This window comes from Apus apus, chromosome 24 (assembly GCF_020740795.1).
Source record: "Apus apus isolate bApuApu2 chromosome 24, bApuApu2.pri.cur, whole genome shotgun sequence".
NCBI classification, from domain to species: domain Eukaryota; kingdom Metazoa; phylum Chordata; class Aves; order Apodiformes; family Apodidae; genus Apus; species Apus apus.
The window spans coordinates 3,697,695-3,716,182 of record NC_067305.1 but is presented as its reverse complement, the minus strand read 5'-3'; the positions used below and the strand labels follow the sequence as shown (position 1 = coordinate 3,716,182).

General features: G+C 50.1%; 1 protein-coding gene across 13 annotated transcripts in view; it reads left to right on the top strand.

The window, feature by feature from the left end:
- PTPRS (protein tyrosine phosphatase receptor type S) overlaps window positions 1-18,488 on the top strand; it is a 162,365-nt gene that overhangs the window by 59,980 nt on the left and 83,897 nt on the right. For all 13 annotated transcript variants that reach the window (XM_051639352.1, XM_051639366.1, XM_051639354.1 and 10 more), the window contains one exon: window positions 1,922-2,090. In XM_051639352.1, coding sequence (XP_051495312.1) covers window positions 2,003-2,090 — 88 coding nt within the window. In that variant the 5' untranslated portion in view covers window positions 1,922-2,002. The remainder of the gene's footprint in view (window positions 1-1,921; window positions 2,091-18,488) is intronic.

Below are 18,488 nucleotides of genomic sequence, written 5' to 3'. Positions count from 1 at the left end.
ACACAGAGCTCACAGCAGAGACTTTGTAATCCTCAAAGTGCAAGTCCAAAGCTTCTCTCTGGAAAGTTGCTCTTTAGGGCTGAGTACATATGGGGACTTCTTGTTTATCCTGGCTTTTCTTTTATTTCTGTACTGTTCAGCCTTGGAGAGTTAATGGGGACAGAAAAAGATTAAAATGCCCCTTCACGCTGCCTGTCCCGATGGTCTCATACCCTGATGTGTATAAGAAAGCTTAAGCACCTCACTATCCCCTTAGTCCCTTTAAAGCCTTTGATCACTGTACAATGTCTCTTACCTGGCTTTTCTCCAAAAGGTGATAAACCCTGGGTTTGATTTTTAATTGGGGTAACTGATAGCAGGAAGGAATCTGTACAGATCTGAGAGCATCCTTCACAAAACTCTGGCCCATTATTCTGCTGCTCAGAGTCTGATGGAGGAGCCTTGTAGCTACTGACCCTAAGAGGAGGTTGTGGCTGCAGTTTTCACTTTATTTTCAGCCCTTCTGGGGCAAAGCTTGACTCTTATCGCTGGAGGAAGCAGTTACCAGTATTGACACACAGGACTGGGGTAGTTGCTAAGAGTACAGCTCCTTAATGCTGTTCCAGCTTTGCAGAGGGATCAGGGTAAAGCTGTAAGCAGGCAGCTCCATTTGGAGGCAGGAGTTGTCTCCATGGAAATGTGCTGGCAGGGCAAGGGGAGCAGGCAGGCCCTGAGCCTCCTCCCCCCAGTGGCAGCCAAGCTGATGTGTTGGTGCTGTCCTGCACCCACTTTCTGCCACATCCAGGGCAGAAGTGGCCAGGAGAAAATCTCAGAAGTGTCCTTTGGAGGCTGTGTCTGCTTGCTGTACCTGTTGGTCCATCAGGATCAACTACAGCACCTCCTGCTCCAGGATCTGTCACTGCCAGTTTCATGTTAGCTCCGTAACCTGGTTCCTCAGTGTGTTGCAGGTGGGGAAACTGAGGCACTGAGCAGGATAGGGACTCTCAGACACACAGGGTAGCTGCTGTGATCCCAGCCATAGTAAGAAGTCTGGGAGGCTCACCAGAGTGCATTTGCCCTGCAGGAGGGGCTCTGGACACCTACACTGGCTCCAGGGCTGAGGTTCAGGCTTGCTGTGTTGGGGTCAGTGCTGCACAACACAGAGCCTGCCTGGGCAGGAGAGAAATCCCTCCTTCAGCTGCATGGATCCTCAGCAAACAAAAAGGGGGCGCAGGAGAGAAACCTCGTACTTCATCATCTTCCCTCTCGTGGGGCATTTTTTTTGTTCCTTCCTGGGTTTTCATGTCTGAGGTTTCGGTTTTTCTTCGCCTGCCCTGCGCTTTTGTGGAAAAATCGCCCTTTAAGAGGGTCCCTGGGCCTTGTCAGGTCAGATCCCTTCACACCTCATTGCTCCTGTGCTGCTTGGCCAGTGCTGCCTTTCTCCCGTGTTGGGGAAGGGAGAGGAGCCAGTGGGTGTTAAACTTTAAACAGGGGCTCTTGCGAGTTGCTGCCTCCCAGTTATGCTTCCCTTTCTTGTCTGTTCCCTCCCTTTCTGTGAGCGTCTGCTCGGAAACTCGCCCTGTCCCGCCGAGCTGGGGAGGCTGGAGCAGGCTGGCCTCATGTCCCCACCTCCCTGCTGCCTGGGTCCTTGGTGGCAGCAAGGAGAAGGGCTGCCTGGCCTCCCTGCAGGGACCATAAGCAGCAATCGCTTCCTCGGGATCCTGATGCCTCTCTGGGCTCTGCCAGGCTGCTCCCTCCCCTGCCATGGGGGCTGCTCCCTCCCCTGCCATGGGGGCTGCTCCCTCCCCTGCCATGGGGGCTGCTCCCTCCCCTGCCATGGGGGCTGCTCCTTCCCCTGCCATGGGGGCTGCTCCCTCCCCTGCCATGGGGCTTGTCTTCCTGCTCTCTCTAAGCTCTCCCCTGTTCCTCTCTGTACCCGCAGGTGCTGACAGCGCTGGGGAGACACTGGAAGTCCTGCTGACCTGGAGGCCTCCCGGCTGGGGCTGAAGGCCCGTTGCAGAGGATGAGGATCCTTCCCAGCCCTGGGATGTCTTCGCTGGTCTCCTTCGTGAACCTCCTCTCCGTGCTGCTGATCGGCTGCGTAGCTGAAAGTAAGTGACTCTGCTGTCCCTGTGCCCCTTTTTTCACTCATGCTTCACCTCCCCTGGAGAAGGACAGTAGGAGCAGGCTTTGGTGCTTGGAGCCAGCAACATATCCCCACCTTTTTGGTATTAAGAAAGTGCCCAGTACTTCATCATGTCTTAATTTTCCAACGTCTTCATCTTTCCACCAGTGCCTTCCTGTTGTTCCCAGTCCTGCCTTTGAGGGAAGTTACAGGGCAGCTGGTTCCTCACATTGTTGTGAATCCTGGGTTGCCCCTATGGCTGCCAAAGAGCTGGAGAGGAGGGGAGGGAACTGCCAGAGCCTTCCTCCCCCTTCTCCTGGAGCCTTCCTCTTTCTTCTGGCCCCATCTCCACCCAGCTTGCCCTTATTGTCCTCTCCTGCTCTTGCCTTTCAGGCATCTGTCAGAAACTAGTGACCACTGTCATTTTACTCGCTGAGCCTGGATCCAGAGCAGCATCCTAAGAAAGAGTATTATGTTTCTTCTTCCCCTGAGTGAACCAGTTCCAGTTGAACACAGTTTTTATCTTTGCTGCCTTTCAATTCTTGCTTTAAAAAATGAAAAGGGGAAGGAAAAAAATTTAAAAAGGCTGAAATCTTCAGCAGCTTGAATGTGTAATATTCCTTCGACATGAAGGCCGATCACTCGGGATCAGTGGGGAACAGACTCTTCCAAGCTTACTGAAAGGTGACTTTTTTTACCTCCCCAGCAAAGCTGCTTGAAGCTGGTGAGAGGGCTGCTCTGGTCAGCACAGCCCTTGACAGCTTTTAACATAATCACTTCGTTATCAGGGTTTATTAAGATGACACAGTTGCTGGGGATTGAAGGGATCCTCAACCTTTTGTTGCTGGGAGATGTTTTTTGAACTGTTTCTCTCTTGTTTGCAGCAGGAGAGGGGGGGTTTATTTGCCTTTGCTTTACTCCTGAGTTTTGTTTGGTTCATGCTTAGCCCCTCTTTGCAGGGAGAAACATTCATATGTGGAAAGAGAATGTTTCCTTTTCTTCTTTTTCATTTAGTGAGCTCAGGAAGTGAGCTGGGCTCCAGGAGATTCACTGCTGGGCCACTTTTTTGGTGTGTAGCTGTGGGTCAGTCTGTGCCTCAGACTTTGCTTCTCTAGCTACCTGAAAGGAGGCTGGAGTGAGCTGGGTTTTGGTCTCATCTCCCAAGTAGCCAGTGATAGGAGGAGATGAAGTGGCCTCAAAATGCTCCAGGGGAGGTTTAGGTTGGATATTAGGAAAAATTTCTTTACTGAGAGAGTGGTCAAGCATTGGAAAAGGCTGCCCAGGGAAGTGGTGGAGTCACCATCTCTGGAGGTGTTAAAAAAAGGTGTATATGTAGCACTTTGGGACATGGTTTTAGTTGGCGTGGTGGTGTTTGGTTAATGGTTGGACTTGATGATCTTGGAGTGCTTTTCCAACCTTAATGATTCTATGATTCAGTTTCAGCTACTTGTCTTAAGTAGCAGTAACAGTGTGGTGTTTGGCTGCGAGGAACCTGGCATGAGCTTTTTGCCCAAGTATTTATCCAGGATCCTACTTGGATGTTGCAGCTGACATTTTCTAAGTTCTTGAGGAGCACCCAGGGTAGCTGGTTAAAGCAATCTGCTGTACTCCCCTGGGCTGAGGGTGGCCTTGTTGGTTTGTCAAAGTGGGCACTGATGGTAGGTAGGCTGCTGCTGGCTTTGGCTCCTGCAAAAGCAGAAGACTGCAAGCAGAAAACTCTATTCCAGGCTTTTTGTGCAGTAGGGTCAGGAGAGAAGAGGACTCTTATGGTGGAAAATCCAGTGGTGGGGCTCCAGGGTCCCATTCCTGCCACTGGTTTGCTGTAACACTCCTGGCCAGGTGCTGATCAGGCACAGAAGGTACCAGTTGCATGAACCGAGCCCTGCTGAAATCTGTCACTGCTCAGCAGACACCTTGATGCTAGCAGCCAAGTTTCTCTCTCCTGTTGTTCTGCAGTGTCCTTGGATCCTGAACTGTGAGGTTTTGTGCTTTTTACCTCTTGCTGCTCACAGATGTACATCTGGGAACTGTGCAGGTTGCAGGACTGGGTGTCTGAGTCAGGACTGCCCTTTCCTGCTCCACGTGCAGATGAAGCTGGGCCAGGCCTTGTCTTTTCTCCCAACCTTCAGAGCATGTCAGCACCTCTCTGACCTGTCTACCCTTGGGGGTGCTCCCCCTCATGGAGTTTGAGTCATTCTCTGCTTGGTGATGATGAGTTGAGAGCTCCTTAGTTTGGAGGGGCTGGAATTCTGTCTGGAGATGCCTGGTTGGTACCACCTGAGCTGGGCTGCAGAGACATGCAAACAGTTTTTTCTATCCCAAATGCAGAGACTTGTGTGAAGAGCTGTCCCTCTGTTCTGACAATGTCCTCTCCCATCAGATGGCCCAGGGCTCTCTCACACAGCCTCTCGTAATCCCTTGGCCAGCTTCCATTTGGCTGGTGCTTGCCACGGCGCTGACCCCATTTCCTGCCCTAATTCACCAGAGGGGCTGCCAAGGCCTTGCAGCCCCCAGGGCTGCAGAGCTGGGCAGTGCCAGCCTGGTGTCCCCGCCGTGGTGGGAAGCCCTCATCACAGGTAGGAAACCCCCAGGACGTTTGGAGGGCACCAGCCACCTTCCTGGCTTGGCAGGGGAACGGCTGCCCTTGAGCAGAGCTCGGGGCTGGGAGCTGGAACTCCTCCTCCAGTGCAGAGCTGGAGGAGCTGTGGCCTCTGCAATCAAAGGGCCATTAAAATACTTCCCTTGTTTCCTAGACTAATTGATCTCTGTCAGTGATTTAAATCTTTCTATAGCAGGAACATTCTATTTAAAGGAAACTGCTATTTAAATTAAAAAACCAAAGCACCACACTGTTTCTGCCTGCTGTTCTTCCTTGTGAAGCTGAAGAGGATAGTAATTGAAAAGTAAAAACCAGACCTGTTTCTTCTCTTTTTCTTCACTGGTGTATGGACACTTGTTTTGTTCCTTCTGGATGGTCAAGGGCAGCCACAGATCTGACAGTTGCCAACTCCATGAGGGTTTTCGGTGATCTCTCACTCAATGGAATGTAGAATCATTTTGTGAAGGGTTCAGCAGGTTTGAGTAACATTAATGGGCATCACTGCAGTGAGCTGGGGGAGGCCTTCCCCAGGAGCTGCCCCCTGAGGTGCAGCACAGCCAGAGAGGCAGGTCTGGTGCCCTTGGGAGCAGAGAGAAAACCAGGCAGCATAGATGAGCTCTGGATATGGGTCCAGGGAGGGGAATAGTTTCCCAAACTGCTGACATACCTGGGCACAGAACCAAGCCTTGCTGTTTCCTGGTCACGCACCCAGCCCGAGTCATAAAATCTCTGCAGCGAGGACCTTAAAACATCTCGTTTTGTGCTTGTGCAAAATCAGCTTCATCTTGGATGTTCTCCTGCCCGTGCTGCTGTGTTTGACCAGAGCTCAGGCAGTGGACAGGTACTGCTGCCCTCCTGTGCTACCCAAAGGAGCAGCCAGCCCACGTGAAGTGCTCCTCAGTTGCAGATAAAAAGGCGCTTAGGGTATAGAAATGTGGTAATGTTTATAACTGAAGCCAGCATGTTGGCTGTTTGCAAGTGGATTTTTCCCATTGATTAAACCTTTGCATTTTACAATAGTGCTTTGCTAATTGGTACTTTGCATATACAGAAGGCTGGTGTGTGGCTCTCTCCGCCCCTGCAAAGATTTAATAGCAGATGCAGCAGTGAACATTACTTACTACTTAGATTTCCTTCCTTTTATAAATCACATTATAGAAGTCTTCCTAGCACGCTCTGAAGTATTACCATAAATAATTAAATCTAAATTGCAATTGACAAAATAAAGGAATAAAGCCCCTTTTATGATGCATTACCCCAGCTTTCTTCCCTTTTAATTGCCCTTGCTCCATCGTTAATTTGCAGAGCACAGTAATTCATGCCGGGCTCACGTGTGTGGGGGGCTCTGGCAGCTCCACGAGCTGCAGTGCATCCGTGGAGGCTGGCAGGGTTGCACCACAAGTGTGGGGCTTGTGGAGAGGATGGAAAACATCTGTGGTGGGTTGGGAGAGGAGCTGATGTAGGTCCCTGTTCCTGCTGGCGAAGCTGTGCTGCGTTTCAGGAGCCGGTGCGATGAAAATGGCGTTTGGAGCGTGTGTGGCACGAGAGGGACGTGGTTTAGTGGTGGACTTGCTGGGATAACAGTTGGAATTAATGATCTTAGAGGTTTTTTCCAATGGAAATGATTCTACTTTATGATTCCACTCTATGTAGAAGCTGGCTGCGTGGCTTCTCGTGTTGAACTTCAGATCACGGCAACTTACAGGTGCATGTGACTCCTCTCCTCTGCCTGGTCCTTCCTGTGCTCTTATTCACAGAGGATTAGCCTCTGTGACAGGGCTCACAGCTTTCAGCTCTGGAGGTCCTAGCTTTGATCTGTTGTTGGCCAAGACAGCAGTTGTCAGATAAGATGGTGTAAAAATCAAGGAGGCTCCATCTTAAGAGTTGATGGACATGTTAAGACGACATCAGTGGGAATTGAATCTTTCTTCGCTGTGGGAGAAAGCTGCTCCATTTGTGAATGTTTGAGACTGATTTGTGACAATTGCAACCACGTTGTCCTGAGAGAAGGAAGGTGCTGAATTGCCCCACGAGCAGGTACGTGGCAGGAGCTGGGGGGTTGCTGCAGAAAGGCTTTTTCCCCTTGGTGGGTGTGGGCAGGAGGCGTAGGAGAAGTTAAGGTGGAGACATACAGGAGGTTGCGTGGTCTGTTGGTAGGTGGTGGAGTTTCTACTTGGTGTTGCACATTGTTCCTTCAGTGAGTAGAGTCTGACAGTGTGCAAGAGGAGGCAGCATCTGAATTACATCCAGCCAGAAGGCAGAGATCCCTGCTTCCCTCCCCAGGAGCCACTTGCTGCCTGTGTTCCCTGTGCACCAGTTGCCTTTGTAAGCAAGGAGACACTTTGCTGTCCTTGTTTCTCAGTTGCCCTTTCCTTTGTCGCCTTCTCCATCTGGCAGCTGTGATCCAGCCTGTGGTTGCTGAGGGTTCTGGGCTAGGTGTTGTCCCACTCAAGGACACAGAATGAAGCTTCTGTGTCACCTTGTTTAAGTACCTGATTAAATTAAACATTGCCTGCCTGGATCGAGTGATGGATCTCTCTCTTTTTTCTTTTTTCTTCCCCCCCCCCCCCCCCAGCCCCGTCTTTTTATTTAAGAGAATTAAAATTGGAAAGTTTGTGTCTTCTACAGGACCAGGAGGAGATATAAATCATCTTTTGAAAGAGCTTCCTTGGGGGCTGGGAGGGCTGTCACCTTCCAGGTCTCAGCTGTGCCCCACACAGTGGATGCTGATTAGATTAATCTCTGCTGAGGAGCACCTGGGGACAGCAGCAGCCACGGGTGCTTGAGACCCAGTCATGGGTGTCCCCTTTTCCCATCCAGAGGTTCTTGCTGCTCAGCTTCATTAGGTGGCTAAGTTAGGGGAAAAGAGCATCTGTTTGTTGTGTAAACAGGGGGCTTGTGTGAAAATGTCATCTACATACTGGTTGTGATAGAGACAATGTGTCTTCACCATTCCTGGATGCCAAAATTAGGATTTTTACCGGGAAGCAAATACTTATTTCTTTGTGACTTTCCCTTTGGATGTGTGTGCTTTTCAACCAGACAGTTCTTGCACGTGCTGCCAGGAAGGACAGCATCTTTCTGGTGTCTCCCCAAGACCATGGGTCACATCAGCTTTTCATCTGTCTGGCAAGGTCTGTGTGGTTGTGTCGTTTCAAGGCCAACTAGATATGCATCTCCCAGGTCACTGAAGGGAGTCTGTGAGGGTATTTCCACCCTTCCTGTGGCCTGGCAAGCCCAGCATTATTCTTAGAAGGCAAAGCAGAGTAGTTTTCAAGGACACCCGACCAGAGGAATGTGGTTCTTCAGTGTGCGTGGGATGGAATCTGGGCTCGAGCTGGCCTGGGAGACACAGTCTCCAAAGAACAGTTTTATTTACTCCGTGCCACTCTTCCCCTCCAGTCAAGGATGTTCTCTTGCAACATAATTGGTCCCAGTTCCCACCTTAGAAAGCTGTGATCTTCCTTCCACTGCAGCTGCCTTTAATTTTGGGAGATTTTTAAAGTTCATGAAAACAGTCACGTTTCACACCATCTGCTGCATGTGGTGGAGCAAAACATCGCACGGGTACTGGATCCGGAGTCAGGAGTGTCCTCACTCTGCCACTGCACCTTCTCAACCCTCCTTTGGCTTGTCTAGATTTGTGTTTTTGAGCTAGGACTTCTCTTGCCACGTTGGTGTCTGGTGTAATTAGTCACAGCCTTGGTTTGGGGTTCTCCTACTGCAAACACTAAATAGTCATGTTACGGTTTGGCAGAGGAGCCGCCTGCTCCGTCCAAGGGCACAGCAGATAACAGCGTGACTGTGGGAGAGATCACAGCTAACCTGGACCTGAAGGTTGCCAGGAGAGAGCATTATAAATATATTTTGGATGTCTACTGCTAGGACTTTGAAAGGGGATATTGCAGTGAATGATTTGAACAGTTGACATGGAGGAGAGCGGATTGACCTGTTTTCACAGGACCGTTGCTTAGAGAATTTTTAGCACGTCCCATCTTGCTTGTTGCAGACATGAAACATTGCTCCTTCATACGAGGTTGGTTAAACCAGAGCTGCTCATTTCATCTGTAATGCACAGGATCGTTTCTGTTTCCTTTGGAGACCAAGAGGAAAAGCAAAGCTTTAAAAAAAGGGGGGAGGGAGGAAATAGAAGGAGCTGCAACTGGTTTAGCATTCTACAAAGTTTCTCCGAGTCCTCCAAACCTTTAATTGACTCAGAGGCATAAAATTGAGAAGGGGAGAGAGTGAGGGAGCATGCGGAGTGGCTCGAGCAGTTTGAATAATTTATTGTTCTTTGAAGTTGCAAGAGAAATTTCAGCTGCCTTGGGGAGTAATTTCTCCCCATTCTGAAAGGATTTCTCCTGATTTTAAACTCATTCAGAGGATGATAGTTTTGCATTTTCTGCATAATTAATGAGCATAACTTCCCCCCCACACACAACCTCTAAAGAGTGGTGGGGTGATGAAACTTGGTGGTTTTTTTAAATTAATAAAGTCAAATTAATTTGGCTGTGTCTTCTTCCTCCCTCACCTCTGTTAGAAATCATGTGTTTATTCATAAATTAGTCTGAGCGTGCTGTTGAGAGTGCCAGCACTTACAAATCTGTAGCCTGGACTTTGATTTGTTTGAATGAATTTCTAAAAAGATGGTGTAGGGTTTTTTTTAGTTCAGCTGTTAAAGATCACCTTGAGATTGGCTCTCATGTGATCACCCAGCAAGCCAGGAAGATCCTTCAGCTCTGGTTTTCCTTTGTCTGTCTGTGTGGGTTGGAGGGGTTTGGTTTTGAGGACTTTATGTGTGGGTTGTTTATGTTCTTGATGAATGCTGTGGTACTCCCCTTTCCTTCTAAGATCTGCTAATTGTTAATCCCAGTAGCTGCCACTTGAGGGGCTGCCTTCACCTGAGAGGGGAGAGCATCTTCTGCCCTGCTGCCTGGAGAGGCTGCAGTACAGCCTTCTGCTAAGAACCATCCCTTACATCTCTCAGCAGAAACCTAAAAAAAAGCCTCATCTTCCCCCATCAGAGTCTGATAGAAGAATTTATGAGGTCCTTGCTGCTCCTTTTCGGTGTTTCCATTTCTCTCCTGCTCATGGTGTTTCGCTGTTCTTCTGCCTCACTGAATCTTGAGTTGTCCCAACACTGCAGTTGTTTGGTTCCCACTCTGCCAGTTCTCAGCACTGTTGGATTCTCCATTTTTTCCTTATTTTATGTGGATGTGCCTGCTGCAAATCTGAATCATGAGTGTTGTGCTTCAGAGACAGAAATTGTCATGACTCGTGTGGTAGGAGTCAAAGTTCATGATTGTTAAAGGCTGGATTCAGCCATTAGTCATGGTTTTATGGGGGTTTGGTTTCTTGTTTTCAAGATCTCCCATCTTGAGCTCCCTTGACATCCCAGTCCCAATACTGATGAGCACTACAAGCTCACAGTATGTTGTTAGAGACCCAGGACAAGATGTTTCAGGTTTGTATGCCCAGAATGTCCTTCTGTTCCGTAGAACATATGGGTTGAAGTCTTCTACCCGAGGTCAGATAGGGATGATGTAACAAGCTTTTGAAAATACCCAAGATTGTACCTTTCCCTGTAGAGCAGGAGACTTCCTCTCTTGCCTGAAGGAAAGAAGCAGACAACAGCTTGTAAGTGGAAGTAATACAGCTTTTATTTACAGGAGTGAAATAGCAGGATTTTATCAGAAGATACTTTATGTACCTGGTGTGCCTTTCATTCCACATGATCCCTCCATGTATTAGCAAATCCTGACTGGGATCATTCCTGTTTAGTGCTGCAGCCCCTCCTGAGCTGGCGGTGCGAGGCAGGAGACCTCACTGTGTGTTTACAGTTTTGCAAAACTCTTTGTCATGTCATTAAACCAAGGATCAGAATTGATCTCCCTGATGACATCCTTGGGGCCTCCAGCACCGTGCCTTCTTGGAAAGACCATGAGGTGCAGAAGCTTGTAGCAGTTTGTTTTCCCTGTTGCTGCTGACTCTGCTGCCGCTTTTGAGTGGCTCGGGACCTCTGCTGGGCTATATTAAGATGGCATGGCCCCCCAGGAGTTGGGATCCTTGCTCATTAAGCTTTTTCTTCTTTCAGCCTTGTCCCATTGGAGGTGTTTTTCCTGCTCTGGTATCCCCCATAGGCTCTGATTCCTTAGTGATTCAGGCAGAGCAAAGGAAGTTGAGTAGAGCCAAGATTTTCTAGGTAGGGGCTGAATCGAGCTCCTCGAGGATGCCAATGTCAGTGACATGGCTGGAGTAGAAGCTGTCCTAGCAACATGGCAAGGGAAGGGAGAGCTCCCTGCCTTAAGGTCTGATTGCAAACAATCTGGGATTGCTGTCTTGACAGTGATGGACAAGGGGCCCTCATTAAGCTGCCAGGATAGCTCCTTAGGTTTCTTGCTCTGCTCTGGGTTATTATGCCTTGTTATAGGAGTTGTGGACAAATATGGAGTGAGATGTTGTTACAGTTGATTGAAAACACTTGTGTACCCCCAGGGTCCTCCCCTGCCACATTGCTGAGGCTGCGTGTGCTCTTGTGCTTGCTGTCCCTTCAGTGGTTGATTTTGTCTGCTTTGGCTCTTGCTGGGCACAAGGAGGAACTTTTTTCCTGGCACTGTGTTGTAGTGCCAGAAGATGAATCCTGGCCATCTGGCCTTCCCACCTACTTGTTGCTGTGCCCCACAGTGTGATTTGTACCAGAGGGTGAGGGTGGAACTGTTCTGTCCTGGGTGCATCCAGTAAACTGAGGGTGAAGTGGTTTGTCCTCCTGAAGCACTTTGCATCTGAATTGGTAGGAGGAGAGAGGTGGGGAAACTGAGGCATGAGGAGAGTGGGGCCACAGAACGTGTTGAAAAGCAAATTTAGTCTTATATCTTCTAGATCACATTTTCTCATGTGCATATTCCATATGCTGCTAAATACTGCCTCTTCTCCATCCTTCCTTGCCTTATGTGCAGAGTCCTGCTCTGATGCTGGGCCCCAGCTGCCTGCCACATTTGCTGTCCTTTACTGCCAAAATACAGATTCCTTCACCCCAAGGCTAATCCCCTGTTGCTCATTCATCAAACTGAAGCCCACATGGTGCTCTGGGCTTCCACCATACCAGAGCTCCCACAGGATGGGTAGGCTCTGGTCTGTGCAGGCTGCGTGGTATGAAGTGCCAGATACCAGTTCTCCTGTGTTAGGGAGAGAGGGGAGAAGGACCAGAACACCACCCCTCTCCCTGCAGAGCAGGGACAGCTCTGCCCTGTCGTGTGGAGCAGGTTGCATCCTGGATGTGTGTATCATTACAGTGTGCCCTAGACATTTCCATAGCTCACAGTTGGAAGAATGTTTTCCTTGGCTGTATCAGGGTCCCAGCCACTGGGGCTGGGACTGGTCTGTGGCAGTGACAGGCACCTTTTGTGCTATAGAGAGAGGTGGATCCTTTTCGTGCATCCAGATGTACAACTGTAGCCTGGAGAAGTCCTGCCAAAACTGGATAACTTCATACTAGCTGCTGTTCCCCTGTGATAAGGCATGGTCCCATCCCTGAAAACTTAACTATTTAAACTTGTGGTTTAAATAGACCAGAAGGAAGGATTATGCTTCTCCTCCAGCAGGCAGGAGAACGTGTTTTTTCTCGCCTTGGGTGTCAGAACTAGGAGCAGTTCTTTGGTAGCCTCAGACTCAACCTGCCTCCACTGCTGCAGGCTCCTGCCTCCTCTTCCAAAGGGTCTGTATCTGAGTGTGTTGCAGATAGGAGCCTGGAGACTGGATGGATGTGCCAGGTCCCCAAAATTACAAGCCTCATGGCAAGAACAGCTTGCCATGGAGCTGGCTCTGAGGGGTTGGCTGCCTCATCCTGGCTGAGGGGACAGGGGCGAGCTGGCAGCACAGGCAGGCATCAGAGAGGAGCAGGTGTTGGGGTTGTTGGACAGCCAGTCTAGTAAAGGTGCATGAAATGAGTTCTTGAGCTTTCTCACCCATTATTTTCTGCTTCTTTTAAATCCCATGCTGGGCTGCATCCTTCCCTGCTGTCCTTCCTTCTCTGGGAGCTTGCGAGAAGGGACACGGGGTAATCTTTCAGGTGGCATTGCCTGGTGTCCAACAGGGGAAAAGCCTCCATTCACCTGTGGGTAGCCCGGCTTGTCTGAGTCAGGGAAGGGCTTTGGTGGATCAGCAGCAGGGGAATAGCAAGGTGCAAGTATCACACTTCTAAAAAAAATGTCCTCGATCTTTTTTTACCCTCCTTTCCCCAACCTTGCCAGTCCCATCTCCCTGAAGGGAGCCAAGAGCTGCTGACAGTAAGAGGAAGTCTCTGTCTGAAGCCTATAATTATCCTGTCTGCCTTCCCAGAAAAGGCCAGTTGGGGAGCGAGCGTGCTTCTGGTCCATGGACCAGCCCTGCATTCTGCTGCCTCCCCAATTACTGCTTAATGGACTTTTTACGATGATAAGACGACTGGGTTGGGGAGAAGTTATTGATGGGCAAATGGAATATAATTCACTCCCTGTTTGTTTGTTCTGTCAGAAAACCCTCATTTTAATTTTATTTGCGAGGCACTGAGAAATGGCCCTTGCAAAAAAAAAAGGGCAAAATCTGTCAGTAAAACCCTGGATTTCAAGGGGGCTAGAGTCTCTGCAGAGACTCAGCAAGAGTTGAGTGTCTCCACAGAGACCCTCCCCACAGCCTGCATCAGGCCTGCACCCAGTTTGCAGATCTCTAATGAAGGGAAATGGAAATCACGGAGCCATCTTTCTTGCCTCTTCCCCTCTTGCAAGCTCCCCCGCACCCTAATGCCGCTGCTTTGAAACACGTACCCATTCCAAACATCCTTACTCCCCACTCTCCATCTGTCTCAAATTTGGCTGCTCTCTCCTGTTTTCATCTACTCCGTGGTTTGTCTCCTCTATCTAATCTCCACTTCCTTGCTCTGGCTCTGAACACCTCCCTCCACTTCCATCTTGCTCCAGTTCTCTTCTGTTTTCCCTGTTAATCTCTCCCTATCCCTGCTGATTTTCCCATCCTTTCTGCTCCCCTTTTTAGGTCCCCTGTTCATTGGTGTGACAAAGCTGTTGCTCTGCTTCTCTGGCCATGCCTCCCAGGCTGTCCCCAGCTGCTCAGCACTCCAATCCCAATCCCTCAGCTGCAGAGCATGCATCTGCTGCATGCAGGCAGCACACGTGTGTCAACCACATTTCCTAAACCAGCAAAGAAACACTCAGGGCATGGCTGGACCTGGATCTCACCATCCTGGAGAGGTTTTTAGGAGGGGAGATGAAAGCGCTACCCCCCGGGGCTGTAGTTGTGGGAGCGTCTTGTTCTCCTTCTCCAGTTGTGAGCCTGTCAGCAGTTGTGGAAAAGTGGAGATGGAGTTTCACTAGATCAGCAGAAAGTTTCAGCCCAAAAACCAAAGGGAAGGGAGAAGAGAAGAGGGGGGAGTTAACCCTTTGCATGCCACTGAGAATGCCATCAGATTCCTTCCTGGTTGCTCTTGAAGTTAGCAAGAGTTGAGAAGTAATGAAGAGAGGTGTCCCTGTCCAAGCCTACATGATCTGGTGTTGGGAGATGGCAAAGCTTTTGCCTGGCTTTTGCTTTTTATCTTCTCCCACCAAGAAGTACATGTGGAAGGTCTCTGAGCTCTGTCTCTAGCGATTTTTCATGGTTACTTGGTTTTGTTTGTGTTACAGTATTTAAAGGCTGCAGTCGTGTGCAATACCACCTAGGGTGTTGAGTGCTGAACAGATCTGTTCTGAGACCATCCTTTACTCCAAATTGCTTGTAGTGTCTAGACGAAGACAGGCAGGCAGGTGTGAGAAATGAGGGTTGTCACCTCCGTGCTCCGTGTGGCAGACTGAGGTGTGGGGAGGGTGAGTGCCCAAGGTCAGCTGAATTTGCGTCAGAGCCAGAGATCTGGATCGCGATTCTGGGAATCATCTGGAGCCTGGAAGAGCAGATTGGGGTGTGCTGATGCTCAGAGCAAAACAGCACTGACCATAAATGGCTTAATGGCCTCACCTTTTAACGTCGTTCTTGAAAGTTAGAGATGTCTGTAAGTGTGTGTGTGTGTATATATATAAATATATGCACAAAAAAGGGTGATTTTTGATCTATTTGGTATTTTTGAACTAAGATAAAGGTTGTAATTTGAGTAACGTGCCCTGAATCTCTCTTGTAGCGTGGGCATGCTGTCAGGGTGGGCAGCTCTGAGGGGAAATGTGCCCAGCACCATGGGGCCATTTGTTGAAGGCCGATGGGGAATGGTGGGCAGAAGGACATCTGCCCTGCACATTCAGGAAGGCTGTGATAAGCCAGCAAGAAAATGGCCTGGCTGCTGAGGTCTTGCTTTTGCTTTAGTTTCTGTGGCAGGTTTTGGGTACAGCACAGGGCCCCCTTCCTTCCCCAGGGTGAGGATAATGAGTGTTTATTCATCAGCAAAGGAGGAGGGGAAACCTGGCACTTGGTGTGCTGGCACTGCGGGTCAAGTGGGACTGGCACATGGGCCTCCACCAGAGCACTGGTGGTAAGAACCAGGGACACCAAAAATGGAAGCAAAACCTTTTAAAATATGCATTTTTATAGCTGCTTTTCTTTTGTCTCTGTGGATTGCTGGCACTGTGGGCGAAAGGCCCTTTCAGCCAGACTCACGCTGCTCTCTGTGCTGCAGCCAGATGAAAGAATAAGTAGTTTGTCTTTATTTGTGGCCTATTGTTGCGGTGCTTTCCTGGGGGTGGCAGGAGGGGGCTGCAGAAACGGGGCTATTAAGCACTGAGGTGAATTTTGCAGCCTGAAATCAGCACCAGGTCCGCGCTGCGGGGCTGGAGATGAGGGGAGGGAGCTGGGGGGGGTGAGGAGGAAGCAGAGGTGTGGAGGTGCCTCTGCAGCCCCCTCAGGGACAGCCTGTGGGGCAGGGGGGCAGCTCACAGCTGCTCTGCCCCTTCCCTCCCAAAGCTGGGGCAGATATCACAGGACTGTGGTCAGGAACCATCCTCTGGGCTGTTCCTTGGTGCCCGTGGGGTGAGTCAGGCCCGTTTCTGTGGCGGTGGCACCTTGGAAGGGGACGATGGCAGATATGTCTGAGTCCCTGTGGGAGCAGCTTTCTGCCTCAGAGCTGGCAGCCCAGAGCTCAGGAGGGACGAGCAATTTAGGCCACAACTGGGGGCATCAGGCATTTCGTTGGCAAAGTGTGTGTGGTCTTCTCTTTCCCCACGGCGGAGAGGCCGGGGCTGTGCCTGTCAGGGTGGAGGGTTTCACCCCAAGAGCTTCATGGTGTGGGACAGGTTCTGGCCATGTTCCTGTGCTCTTGGCAGGGGACTGTCTTCATTCTGCTCTTGTTAGCCAACCCCATCCATTTCCCAGATTGCCCCATATTCCTGAGGCGTTTTGGCTGTGGGCAACTGGGAGGATGTCGGGTAATTGATCTGGCAGGCTGAAACAAAATGCTTCAAGAATCAGTTTTGTCTCAGAAAGGCCCAGGGAGGTATTTCCTCACAAGGACCTGGCTCTCTCCTTCACCCCGTTCAGGGGTGCCATGCTGGTTTTACATAGCCCTCTGCACCACCAGAGCTTACTCCACTGCCTTTGCTGAGCTGGTGCGAGTTTCCCCCTCAGCTTTTCAGGCTGTCTGTCCCAGTTTGTGGCTGGAGCATGGTGAGGTTGAGCAGAGAAAGCTGCTCCCGCTCCGTGTGCTCTGCAAGGCTAAAAGCACCCCCGACCTACTTGTCAATCCATAAACCCACCTGCAGTGCTGCAGGAGGCAAAGGAAAAGGATCCGTGGTGCAGGTTCGTAACTGTGCTTTTCTTCTTCTCCCCATCCCTGCACCCTGCTCCCCTTCAGCTGTCAGCTCAGATATGTTAAAGCCCATTTGTGCTCCCTCCTCTCTGCCATCCCTCAAACCACCTCTGAGTTCTCCATCCCTTTCTCTGGCTTTGGCTTTTGATATTTCAGACAGGCATATGGTGGCTGGCCTGTCTCCCTCACTCCTCGTCTATCATCTGCTATTCACCATGGCAGCAGTTCCTGAGGGACATTTGGGTTTAAAGGGTGAGATGTCCTCTCCTTTTCCCCACTCACATCTTTCAAGCTTCCTTGCTGTAAAGCTTCTCAGACTGTTTTGTCATCTGTGTATCATTAGCAGGGAGATGTTAGTTTGTGGGGTTTTTTAACATGACTGCATTTGAAAAACTTTTCCTGCTTTGGTGTCACATGAAAGAACAAAGGAAGGAAAGGGGCAGGTGAAGCAGCAGCATTTTCCTCTCTGTGAGGAAAGCTGCCTTGGTGTGCAGAACCTTGTACGTGGGCTGATGTCATACCATGCTCCTCTGGTGTGTGTCTCTCTAGGATGAGTAGGAGACCCACCCTTCTCACCTCGTCATCTTTTCTCAAAGTCTGCGTTAGAATTCACAGAAGCCCAGCAGTAGATGTGCGTCACATCCCTTCAGAACAGATGCCTGTGTTTCTCCAGGCCTCTGCTTAGGGAAAAGAAGCCAACTGGAGGTTGTGTGCACAGGGCTGACCGGGAGGGTGAGCGCCTGGTGCCATCAGCTGCCCTTGCCAGCCCTGGGGGAGGCAGAGGGCAGGTCAGAAGGCAGCCAGCGTGTGTGCTGACCGGCTTTGCGGATGCAATTACAGAGTGAGGATGGACAGTGAATATGTGTCTCTTCCTTACAGTCTGTGGCAACTGGCCAGCGTGTCCCTTGCCCCGGCTGCTGCTTTTGGGAAGTGCGTGGGTGGTGGGCAGGAGTGAAGGGTTCAGCTTGGCTTGATGGCTTTCCATTAAGCTGTAGAGAAGAATCACAGGTACGCAGCAGCCATCCAGTCCTTTCAACCTCCTCTCCAGAGACACAGACCCAGCAGGAAGCCTCTCATAGTAGGAAAATTCTTTTAAGCTCCAGGTTTTTCCATTCCTGCTTTGATACTGCAAAAAAACGGGTTCTGCTATGTTGCAAGCAGAGAAAGGGGAAAAAGAAGTCTCTTGTGACCTCTGGACCTAGGTGGAACTCAAAGTCAGTCTTCCCAAGACTGTCTTGTTCTCAGCTCTCCACGAGGGAAGACGGGTGTAAGAAGTGATGTAAAATCTCCTGGATTGCAAGTATGTCATCTGGAAAAAGCCCGTCTCTGATTGTTATTTATTTAAAACGGAGGTCCTACAATCTTGGCAAATGAAGGGAAACACATAAGCCCCTCTGAGTGGGCTGAGAACGTTTTGCTTTCCACATGGCACCTTGTTCCTGCTTTTGGAGGCTTCCAAAGCGGTTTACAGAGCTGCAGGCTGAATTCTAACAGCGTGTTTCACTGCAAGCTGGACCTGGCAGGGCAGAGCTGTGGCAGTCCTACGCAGCACGCAGGAATTTGTTTCAGCTTTGTCTCATCACCACCTTGCCTGTGATAGCTCTGCCTTTCCCTTCCCTGGAGGGGAGAGGGTTGTTCTGCGCTTGGCGTGGGCTGGAGTGACAAGAGCTGCAGGGACTGGGGGTGCATCGGTGGAGAGTGCGATGGGGGATTTGGCAGGGGGGGCCAAGAATCAAAGTCTGAAGCTCAGAGGCGTAGGCAATTTTAAAATCAACCATTTAGGTTTGATTTTCACCGATTTTCTGAGTGAGTAGCAAAATCTGCTAGGTGGTTTGATAGAGAGATTTGTCTCTCGCTGACTAAGAGTGAGTTTGTTGTTGGCAGTTCAGCTTTGCAGTGAGCTCAGGGGTGTTCACAGAGCAGCTCTGCTTCCCCATTGCCACCCAGAAATCCCCAAAAAGGGGTGCTGAGCAATGACTCCCAGGTTCACTCTCCACTTTGTGGAGCACCAT